Below are 11,478 nucleotides of genomic sequence, written 5' to 3'. Positions count from 1 at the left end.
TCCCTCGGATTATTATGGATTTTTACGTATCGATTTTTTAAAAAAATCCAAAATCCAGTAGGATTTTCAAAAACAACCGTTGTGTTTTTGAATTTTTTCATGGAATTTCGTATTTTTTTCGGGATTTTGTATTTTTTCGGGGATTTTGTATTTTTTCGGGATTTCGTAATTTGTACTGGAAGGTGAAGGTGAAGTAGTGAAAAATATTCCTGCTAAATGTAAACGTATTCTGTGTTTCTGTTATCGCTTTTGGATCCATTTCTGCTTTGGACGTGAGTACAACTAGACCAATATTTACAAAGAATAATTTTTATCAAATATTATATTGGAGAGGATTTGTTCTTGTAATTGGGATATTTTTACGCGGGTAATTAAACTTCTGCTCTGATTCATAATTATTAAAGGTGTAAAAATATATTTCCCCAAGTATAGCACGTGCTGTCCCGGAAATAAGCACAGGACACTGTCCAATAAAAAATTAAAATGTCCTATAATTTTTTTAAAAACTAAGGGGGTCACTGGACGTTTTGATCATTAAATTTTCCGGCGTTTTGGGAGCTTGACTATGATGATTGAACACCATTTTTGCGCACTCCAGTGGACAATGTCCTATAAATTTTCAGGTCAAAGGGGGATCACATGTCTAATAAGAAATATTTCTTATTTCCGGCCCTGACCACGTGGGGTAGGAACTTAGAAGCAACGTAAATGACTTGCTCTCTCCTTTCTTCCTTACTCTCTCTCTCTTTTTCTCTCTTTTGATAATCGGTTGGATGAAGAGTTCAAAATTGAAAGAAATCTTCTCTAATGAATAGAAACTTCTTAATGATATTTGTGAAAGCGTGTGGACGCCTAAAGATATATAGACAGAAAGAAACATTTTTTTTGGAAATAAATTTATTTAAGATCGAATAACTTTCCGAAGCCGAAAGCTTTCTTTTCGCTATGAATTGAAATAATTTTATTGCTACAGTTCCCTCGTTAATATAAGTTTCAGATTGTTGCCGGTCTTTCTGGTTAAAATTTAGGTTGATTGCGCAATGATATTGAACTATGGCACAGCGGAGTTCTCGTTAGAACCTTCAAGTGGCGTATCCAGTATACCAACTTTGCCCGGCGAAGAACGGAAGAAAACCAAGATCGTTCTCTTGATTTTGTCACTTTCAGTTTCGCAGTTTTTCAACTACCAATCTGCCTTCATATTATCTTCATTCTATCCCCAATATGTAAGAATAATTCGGTTTTAACTGTGACCTACCCATCTTTCTTTTCAAAGGTGATTCGCGCATAAAGAACCCATGGTGACTAAAATTGACAGTTGATATTCATACATGATAATTGTTTTCAGTGCCAGACCAGAGGAATATCGGGTCTTATAATTGGTTTTATCATTGGAGAAACCCAGGTTTTAGCCATTGTTGTGGTATACGCTCAGGTTTGGTTGGTAAGTAATAAAATAAGTTAAAGGCCGACTTCCAGCGAAAAGGGTTCTAGCGAACTGAAAACCGAGCATCGAGGTTAACAATGAAGCGACCGTGCCGATTTTCGAAGCCCCGCTGGGTCAAAAGTTGAAAGGGTTCTAGCTAACTCAGCTAACTGAAAGCCGTACAATGTGGTTCTAGTGAACTGAAGATGAACAAATGAAATCGTTTTAAATTTATTTCCTCTCGAATTTTTGCTTTCCCCTGAAGGAAATTCTCTATTGTGTGTCTTTAGTTCGCTACAACAACATTTAACGGCTTTCAGTTAGCTAGAACCTTTCCAACTTTTACCCCAGCGGGGATTCGAAAATCGGCACGGTCGCTCCATTGTTAGTCTCGATGCTCGGTTTCAGATGGAAGTCGGCCTTTAATAACACGAAGATCTATTAGGCATTTTTATCCGACATCCGAGTCAGAACCAACCGCTCTATTTAGTATGTGATAGCTCTATCTTTCCTTTCTGTCTAGCATTTGAGATAACAACAGTCAGGAAAGCAATATAGGGAACGATAACATTTAACCCCAATCCTTCCTCACAAGTACGTTGTTTTGTCCCATATCACTGACTCTTTTGTCAGCTACTGATATTATGTACTACATGTACCTTCTGGTAAATTCCAAAAAAAAAATAATAACAATAATCTAAATTCCCGGCTTTCATTAATTAAAATTAAACTAATTAAAGATGAATTACGTATCGCCAAAAAATCAACTCGTTTCTGGTATCTTTATTACTGGACTCACCTCTTTGGCATTTGGGTATTTACACTTGTGATTTAGAAATCAAAACAATGTAAATAATTATCCTTTTCATTTTCTGACACAGTTTCACTGATAAAATCGCAGACAACACTATTTTCATTTGGTCGTGCGTCATTCTAAGATTGGTTCAAGGATTGGGTATTGCGACATCTGAGTTATCCGTATTTGTCATTGCCAATGTGGAAACTCCATTGAAGCACCTCTCCACAGCTATGGTACGCATATTTATACAAAATATACTGTATTTAACTAAAGTTATTTTAAGGCCATTTTGGAAAGTCTGGCAGCTGTGTCTATCGGCATTGCAGCTCCGTTAGGTGGAGCTCTTTACAAAGTAATGAACTGCTAGGAAAGCAGACTTCGGAATAAGTATTTTTCCGGACTTGTGTCTCCTGGTGTCTTGAATATTTACACAAGATTACACCAGAGTACCAGTTCCCCTTACCCTATGTGTTGAATTTTCAAAGTAATCCTTGGGACTAGTGAGGCTTGGGGTTTGAATTAAAAAAGTGGTCCAACGAATTGATAAACTAGTTTTGGAATTGCAGACTTGTCTTATCTCGAAGTCAGCATGAAACTGTGCCAAACTTTTTTAGTTAAACTGACGTATTTCAATATTTATTAGGAAGATCAATTTTACATACCGTTCGCTGTCTCGGGCAGCTTGTGTTTAACGCAAGGCGTTTTCATGGCGTTATTTTTAACCAAAAAAGGTATCGTTTGTAGGGCCGGATTAACAATATTTTGGGCCCTAGGCAAGGCGTTAGTTCCGGGCCCCCAGCCCCCCAACAGACCACAGTTTAAGAGAATCTAAGAGACATGCTGTTTTTATATTTTTAATTGACTTAACACTTAACTGCATATTTAAATTTCTTTTTGAACTCAATAGTTAAATTCCTTTCTTTCTATCATAGGAAATTTATAAATGATCTGTTCATAGTCTATGAAGTCTTTTAGCAAATCCCTTTTCAATATATATCAAAGATAAAGAACTTAATTTTTCCTGGGCTTATGTGGTTCTTAAGTAGTTTTTCACTCATTTTAAAGCTGAAAAGTATCTTTCGCCACTTGCATTGCAAACACTTGTAAGTAAATTCTCAAAACAATTTCTAAGTTTGGAAAAGTTGAAATGATATTACTGGTAAGAATGAAGGAATGAAAGAATTCTGGGTTTTTGCTTTCTTCATTCTTCATGAAATGCTTGAAATGTAGCAGTTCGTTTTCAACCTCTTCAAAATTTAAATCATTGCAATACGTTTCTGCCAATTCTTGGAAAGCTCTAGAGAAAGATTCATCGGGGACATTAATGTTAAAAATAGGTTTGAACTTTTCATCATTGTCCTTGTTAACTTTAGATTGTTTTTTTAGTATTTGTCATTAGATTGTCACATATGAGGGGTCCGTCATTCGAAGAAAAAACGTACGGGATTTTTAAATCCCTCGGATTATTATGGATTTTTACGTATCGATTTTTTAAAAAAATCCAAAATCCAGTAGGATTTTCAAAAACAACCGTTGTGTTTTTGAATTTTTTCATGGAATTTCGTATTTTTTTCGGGATTTTGTATTTTTTCGGGGATTTTGTATTTTTTCGGGATTTCGTAATTTGTTTTAGGAATATCGTTATTTGTTTTGGGATTTCGTATTTTTAACTGTAATTTGTATCGTCTTCCTTTTGGATTTTTTGTGGATTTTCACAAAATTTTGGATTTCTAAAAAAATACGCACACACTCCCGGATTTAACATGTTATTTTGGATTTCTAAAAAATTTTCGGTATTTTGGGATTTTCGGTGGATTTTTGGATTTTTCACATAATTTTATATATTTTGAAACTTTTGAAAGATCTTCGGATTTTTCAAAAATTACAAAATCCTTTTTGTATTTTCACTAGAATTTTGGATTTGTTTTTGGATTTTTCCTCGAGCGTACGGGATTTTTTGGCAATGACGGATCCCTCGGTCACATAAGACGTAAAACGCTTTTATTTTGAAAGCTTCCCTTCCACTCAGTGTGTTATCATCGTTTTTAGCCACATCGTATGACGTACATCTACGATGAGTCTCTTAGTTTGGCCTGCCCTGTTGTACTCGTTCTCTTACTAGTACTAGTACCAGTAGACGTGAAAGAGTAGCGCGTTTGGTAGTATAGAATTTTTCGTTCGTCATTTAAGGGAGAGTGAATGGGAGAAATTTGTGGTGAGGTGATTTTTACGTTCGTGTATTTTAAGAGGATGGGGATTATAACAGTAACTTTGAGCATTGCATTTATTTGTACCAGTAAGGTTAAGCATTTTGAATTGTGTTTTACGATTGCTCGACATATTTAAAGCGAGATAGAGGATTATGGTGTTACCCTAATTAAAATGGAAAGTTTTAATACTGCCTTTAAAAATTCCTGTCACCCGTCGACAATAAGGGTTTCACGCTTTCAATCCCGCTCCCCTATTTCAAAATCCAAAGAAATCGAGGAGAATTTTTAAAAAGCAAAAGAAAGTATATTCCGTTGTTATATTTAGAATGGTCTTGAGGAGATGTTTATTATTAGAAGTTACGTGTATTTCTCCACTAGTCGAGAAGAATTTTAAAAGAAAGTACTAGCTTGTGGCCCCTGCATATTACAATTATAACGTAAGTAAATTTATTGAAGTAAGGATTATGGGTTATTATTTTTGTAGGGAAATCGAGGGGTTATGCACTCTCATTTTCTGTACTTCTTTTAATGGGCATTTACGGGTATTTCGTTTAACCATTGTTAAAGGATGCTCATCGTGGGGGTACTCACGTTTTCCGTTCGTGTTACACTATTATAATTATAACAGAAGTAAAAAAATGAAGTAATCATTTTAAAACAGTAGGTAACGCATTAAGGGCTATTCACTCAAATTTTCTGTACGCCTGTCAAGTACGGTACGATGTGGCTACTATTACGAGCCCAAACCTTGGGTCGCCTTGTTCTTTCCTGCGCCTTCATCAAAGAACCGTTTACGTATTTTCCCCTTTCTTCGTTACTTTAGTAAATTATCTATTTTGTGAGCTGAGCAATTATTTAAAATATTTCAAATTATGACGAACACCCTGAATAAAGCTTATCAAGGAATCATACAATGCAACTCCAGTGTTTAATGACGGGACGTCAGTAACAACACGAATTCAAAATGATCTTTCTTTCTCCGAGGATTGCGACTTCTGAAAATACATTTCCATTGCATTTTTAAGTTTCTTTTCGTCTTTTTCTTTCTTTCTTTATAAATTGCCATAATGTTTTTGGGTAACGGGTTTTTCAACATTAGGCTGCCGTTACATCTCACCTGGCTTTTCCATGGTGTCAGTGACGTTATGTTTTGGTAGAGAAAGAGGGGGAAATATATTTTTCGGTTTTTCATTTTCTCAATTTTTGAAAACTAGCTGATTACGGGCCCCTCAGATATCCGGGCCCTAGGCAATTGCCTAACTTGCCTAGTGGTTAATCCGGCCCTGATATTCGTTTGTAAAAATTATGTCCCCACAAGCAGAAATATATTACTTTACACGAAGTTCACTTCTCCCTACCTCGCGCCGGCCATCATCTATGAAGTATTTTTACAGGCTAGAAACGGTACCGCTCCTCCCGAACAGCGAGGCAGAGAGGTGAAAATAAAAACACTAGCGTCGCGTAGTGAGAAAAATGTGCTTTTCTTACAATCGTATCATGGTTGTATCTTATGCAGCGGCTTCTCACTTGCGCGAAATACAGTTGAATCCCGCCGTTTCTAAGAAACGTCAGATTATCTTGGCAGTGGCCATTTATCACATTTCTCTTTCGAGAGGAAAAATTTTTCTCTTCGCGACTAGCGCGCGTCGGGAGGGGGAAAACATTCACGCTCTTCACTCTTGCAAAGATTTTTTTCGGGTTTTCTCTTCATAGATGATGTCCACGATACTAACCATTATTGAAGTGAACTTCGTGTAAGGTAATATATTTCTGCCACAAGTTATATAAACCCATGAAATTATCAATAACTAGCAGCAAAGGAACACAGTGTTGCCCGTTGGGTTATTTTTGTTACTTTTTAACCTGCCATTTTAAATGATCGCGAAAAATTGTACCTCAAAGGCCATAAATCCAGACTTTTAGGACGTAGCGAACCAGTGAACTCTTGCAAAGTAGATACTAACTCAAAAATTGCTTTCTGCGAACACGTTTTCTCCGATTTGCCAACTGCGAACGTGGTGACAGACCTTTGTATTACCTCTCCGTGACGTCATCGTCACTAAACCTTTTTATGGAGTAACGTCTATAAGTTTCAACCTATTTCCCTAATCTATAATACACTGGTTCCCGATATGCTAAAGACGGGCCTTATGGCTTTAGGGGTTCGTCTCGTCACATTTTAAACTGGCGGCCCGATAAGTAATAAAATGTCCCTAAAGGCTAATAGACATATATATATGTACATAAATGTTAATTTAATAAGGTCTTTTTCTTGTACTTAAGAACATAAAGAAGAATTTACAGTACGTGGTCTTCTCTCTAAGACATTCGCTGTATCATTGATTCCCTACTTGTATCACATGATTTTATTCGGTTCATTGTTGGGCTTCTTTGGTGGAATAATCGAACCACACTTAAGAATGGTGAGAACTCTTACGGGATTGTAGCACATGAACCAATAGTTAAATTTTGTTTTTGAGACTACGTAATAATCGTCTCCGTTTTAAGAATTTGGTTTTCACTTATTTTGATGTATTTCAGTTCAATTTGACTCCAGTTGCTGTTGGGGGCATAATTTTATCTACAACAGGGGCTCAAGCCTTGACATACCCTCTGTGGGGTCTCGTATCAGACAAAACAGTAAGTTGATCAACTGAGTCCTGATAAAATGATTGAATTTCATGATGAGTAGAAAAGGAAATGCGAAATAGGGCAGTTCGTAGTGCGAATTTGCGTGAACTCTGATGTCGCTTTCCACGTGATAAGCGATAACCCTACCTCCCTTCCTTTGTGGGCGTTAAGATTCACTTTTGACAAATTACTGATGTCACTAACCAATTCATCGAACAACTTATGTAAAGATTTGTTTTTTCCATTTTCAGGGAAGGTATAACACAATTCTGTTTATTGCGTATGGTCTTATTCTTTGTGGATTGGTTCTGTTTGGACCACTTCCTGGACTTCCCAAACAATTATTGTAAGTATCGAGTAAGAAAATACGCTTTAGTAAATAATATCGAATTCCATTGGACTGCTCTGAGATCGCTCTCGGTTTGCTCTATTTCGTCACCTTGAAGAAAAATAGGTTTTTACGTTACTTTTTCCCCGCAAAATGTCCATGGCGATTTACGGAGCGATCCTCACTGATGAGTCTTTTAATACAAATCAGTTCCGAGAGGAACTTGAGCCGACTGCGCGACCATTGGAAGATGTGAATCCGAGTGAGCTGTGATGTTGATTTATCAATTGAACACAAAAAACCGTTCAGAGCGCCGCGAGTAGTCCAATGCCACTCTCTATAATATTGTAATATATTGTTCTTTGTTTCTAGAATTCTACCTATCGTCCTTCTTTCATTGGTCTTATGTGGCCTTGGATTATCTGCAATGTCTGTTTCAACATTTATGCTGTGTAAAATTCAGTTACTGTAAGTATCAGACATGGTTTTAATCGTAAAATCTGGGTGCACGGCACCCGCCAAGTTGTCGTGCACTACCAGCAATCCTTTACCCGAATCATTTCAGCCTCATTTTCACCCCCTCGTAACTCGGTACTGGGGAATAGTACACCACTCATATTTGCACCTCAAGGGCACAGTGTTAATCCTAGGAAGTCCTCCAACTTCCAGCTTTCTAACTCATTTGGTTTCTGTGATAATCCTATGTGAAAATGACACATTATGAGACTGACTGACTGACACATCATCAAAACCTCTAGGGCATTTCCGGTGGTGCTAGAATGATGAAATTTGGCATACTTGTACCACTAAGCATACAAGCAAAGGGAAAAGTCTCAAAAGCGGGAGTTTTGTCCTTTTAGCCCCTGAAATGGGGGTTTAGAATTAGAGTCATCATCTAAACCTCTAGGGCACTTCCGGTGTTGCGGGAAAGATAAAATTTGACATACAAGTAGGACTTAGCAAACAAAGAATATGAGACTGACTGACTGACTGACTGACACATCATCAAAACCTCTAGGGCATTTCCGGTGGTGCTAGAATGATGAAATTTGGCATACTTGTACCACTAAGCATACAAGCAAAGGGAAAAGTCTCAAAAGCGGGAGTTTTGTCCTTTTAGCCCTTGAAATGGGGGTTTAGAATTAGAGTCATCATCTAAACCTCTAGGGCACTTCCGGTGTTGCGGGAAAGATAAAATTTGACATACAAGTAGGACTTAGCATACAAAGAAAGAAAAAAGTCCCAAAAGCGGGAATTTTCCCCTGTTAGCCCCTGAAATGGGGGTTTTATCATTTAGATCCCCTCGTAATAGGACATTATAATTTAATTTTTTCGTCTTTTAATACTAATATTTTTTACTAATATGATTCTTTCGTATTGTAAAATTTATGTTTTTTACTTAATGTTATAGTAAATAAATTTTTTACTCATTTCCTTTTCATTTCGTCTGAAATGGTTCTAAGCGTGTTTTGTTTCGTACAAATGTTTATTTCACTTCATAATCCTACTTCTATAAATCTACAAAACCATGCACGTACAAAAAGGAGTGAAATCCCAACAAAAACATCTCTGTAAAAATATGCCAAGTTGTTTGGCCGTAAAAAGAAGTGAGATCTAAAATACGGCCAAGTTATTATCTCCAGGTGAACCAACATTTTATTCGACTTAAAACTTCTCAAGAATGTTTTTCTGACTTGGCCATTAGCATTCCAAACTTGCATCCTTCTTCTTTGCGCCAGTGAAGGTTAAGAACGGAAGTTACAAGTTTAACCACAAAGGCTCTTCAAGAATATTTAACCAATTTGATTTAATATTTTAATTTCGATCCATATCTGGAATTAAACGAATCTTTGAAATGCTAATGGCCAAGTCAGAAAAACATTCTTGAGAAGTTTTAAGTCGAATAAAATGTTGGTTCACCTGGAGATAATAACTTGGCCGTATTTTAGATCTCACTTCTTTTTACGGCCAAACAACTTGGCATATTTTTACAGAGATGTTTTTGTTGGGATAATATCATACGCCATTGACTGATAGAAATCAGACACCATGGAACAATACTTTACGAGACCTAATAGAAAAACCCCGCTCATTTAAGGAATGTTTTATTTTCAATTCAGTAAAGCTACTCCATGGAAACCCCCCCCCCCCGAAGGCCCCCCCCCCCACAAAAAATCTGTTTAGTTTCTTTTCTTAATTTATTCGGTAGTTTTTGATTATTAATTGTGTGTTTCAACAGAAAATCATGTCCATCGGAAAACATGGCAAGCTCAGTTGTATCAGCGGCTTACGTAGGCTTCGCTTGTACGGGGTAAGCAATTTTACTGATGGAAATTAAGTTTTATTTGTTTTAAGACTTTTTTGTTGTATTTATATTAAAGCATGGCTATAGGAGATTTGGTAGGAGGATCTTTCATTGATTATATAGGATATCGCAATGGTGCAGCTGTTTGGGCACTTCTCGTCTTATTAGGGGTAAGTGTAAAATAACTTTTTTGAATGCATAGACCCTTATTTCCAAAGTTAGTTCCGGGGTAAAATAGACACTGGTTTTTGACCATCATGTTGTTTTAAGATGAAACATTCGGTATGTGGATACAAAGACGTTAGATATGACTTTGGAGGACTAGTAACAATTAAGCCCTATCTAACGTCTTTGTTGTCCCCATACCGGATGTTCAGTCTTTACCCTAAATCAAGCAGACGATACTGGGGACCCTACTTTTGAAAAGGGTATATTCATTGTGGATCATATCAGATAAAATAGCAATATTTCCGACGAAAGTAACGGGTATTGCATACGGTAGACATATGAAACTGGATGTTTATTTCACCAGTAGTTATATTGCGTCATGTGTATATTTACAGACAATGTAAAATTAATAATAAGGGGACAACGGTTGAAATTTATACTTTAACTATTGCTACTAATAATTATTCGTATTTTGTTGTTGTGTTGCAGATTTTCCTTCAAGTTATTTTCAACATGGTTGCTAGACGTAAGGAATAAAGAGATTTCTCGAACATACTTTGAGCACTCGGTCCGGTACCATTTACATAACCTTATTGTAAGCAGTTTTTTAGAAATAAAAAGTTCGCTTAATCGCCTAGATTCGGAACTAAAGCAATTACCCGAACTATCCAAAACCATGAAAAAGTTTAATTTAGATATGTTACTTACTTTCTGTCCACACACAAAAAAACCTTATCTCTAACGTGTAGTGGCATTCTTTTTGGTCTTATGTTACTTATCCTTAAAGGCTAACGAACCAAATATTTTGACTAAGGAAGTGAGATTTTTCTCAAAATGTAACCTATAGCTTATCTCCCCTCATCCACTTTTGCTATTATGTTCTTCGCAATTTTACTTTTCTGTCTTTTGCTATGGAAGACCAAGCAGGGCCGGCGGATGCTGTGGGTAGGCCTACCCACCCGGAATCTCACGGGAATTATGGCAGAGAAAAAGCCGAGACTCTTAGTATGTGTTTAATATTAAAAATACACATTTCTGGAAATTTTTCAATTTATGTTTTTTTACAGATACGTAGTTAGAATAAAATCTCTTAAATCAGTAAGAGCAAATTATCAGCAGCTTATGGCATTTTTACACGATCGTTCTGTGGACTAAACCGACTAAATGTATTTTCTGCATGGTATTTATAGGGCGCGTCACTACACCGACTTGAAACCTTTTCGATGTAGACAACCCTCTGTATTGGGAGATACTAGGGGTTGATACACCGCCGTCTCTGAGCATTCTCATGATGCAAAACGGTTATAGCGCCGGCGTCAAAAAGTGATATGGAAAGCAAAATTTTAGCGCCTTGCATTTCCCTCTTAATTATATCGAGGGTCTATTACTCTTTCTCTATTAACTTTGAGACGAAAATCAAGATTATATTAAATATTAAGTTAATACCATTTTCTTCAATAGTTATTCACATCATTGTGCGTTACATCGTTTTAAAGAAAAAAATTAAAGTACAAAACGACAAAAATAAAATAGAATGCTTCCTCTCTCCGGTGAGCAGCCAAATAATAAGATCCCTTTTTGATCCCCGGCCCTTCCTTTTATAGACACAGG

At 36.6% G+C, this 11,478-nt stretch overlaps 1 protein-coding gene and 1 long non-coding RNA gene across 9 annotated transcripts; one reads left to right on the top strand and one right to left on the bottom strand.

The window, feature by feature from the left end:
• Positions 1–246: 246 nt before the first annotated feature.
• LOC149708794 (uncharacterized) lies at positions 247–3,027 on the bottom strand. Of its 4 annotated transcripts, none has more exons than XR_016381219.1 (3): positions 2,888–3,027; positions 2,226–2,820; positions 247–282 (listed from the first exon to the last, which is right to left on the bottom strand). It is a non-coding gene; the product is annotated as an uncharacterized LOC149708794 (long non-coding RNA). The 4 variants fall into 4 exon arrangements; XR_016381218.1 differs by lacking the exon at positions 247–282 and adding an exon at positions 1,089–1,213; XR_016381220.1 differs by lacking the exon at positions 247–282 and having other exon boundaries at positions 2,453–2,588; positions 2,689–2,820.
• On the top strand, positions 605–11,369 carry LOC149708793 (MFS-type transporter SLC18B1-like). 5 transcript variants are annotated; one of them, XR_016381217.1, is made up of 16 exons: positions 1,041–1,226; positions 1,349–1,444; positions 2,167–2,240; positions 2,308–2,458; positions 2,509–2,577; positions 2,869–2,956; positions 6,719–6,858; positions 6,977–7,075; positions 7,318–7,412; positions 7,767–7,862; positions 9,634–9,705; positions 9,776–9,869; positions 10,357–10,462; positions 10,786–10,872; positions 10,935–10,965; positions 11,058–11,369. XR_016381217.1 is itself a non-coding variant. In XM_089864313.1 (14 exons), exons 2-14 carry the CDS (start codon positions 1,041–1,043, stop codon positions 10,402–10,404), a joined length of 1,308 nt encoding a protein of 435 aa, XP_089720439.1. In that variant the 5' UTR covers positions 605–704; positions 1,029–1,040; the 3' UTR covers positions 10,405–10,727. The 5 variants fall into 5 exon arrangements, 3 of the variants coding, with proteins under 3 accessions (XP_089720439.1, XP_089720440.1, XP_089720441.1); XR_016381216.1 differs by having other exon boundaries at positions 10,935–11,369; XM_089864313.1 differs by lacking the exons at positions 10,786–10,872; positions 10,935–10,965; positions 11,058–11,369 and adding an exon at positions 605–704 and having other exon boundaries at positions 1,029–1,226; positions 10,357–10,727.
• The last annotated feature ends 109 nt before the right edge of the window (positions 11,370–11,478 follow it).

This window comes from Phalangium opilio, unplaced genomic scaffold (genome assembly GCF_054372755.1).
Source record: "Phalangium opilio isolate 3A_F unplaced genomic scaffold, DU_Popi_V2 ptg000013l_1, whole genome shotgun sequence".
Lineage (NCBI taxonomy): Eukaryota > Metazoa > Arthropoda > Arachnida > Opiliones > Phalangiidae > Phalangium > Phalangium opilio.
Note: the sequence above shows the minus strand (reverse complement) of the source record. Positions and strands in the feature narration are given on the sequence as shown.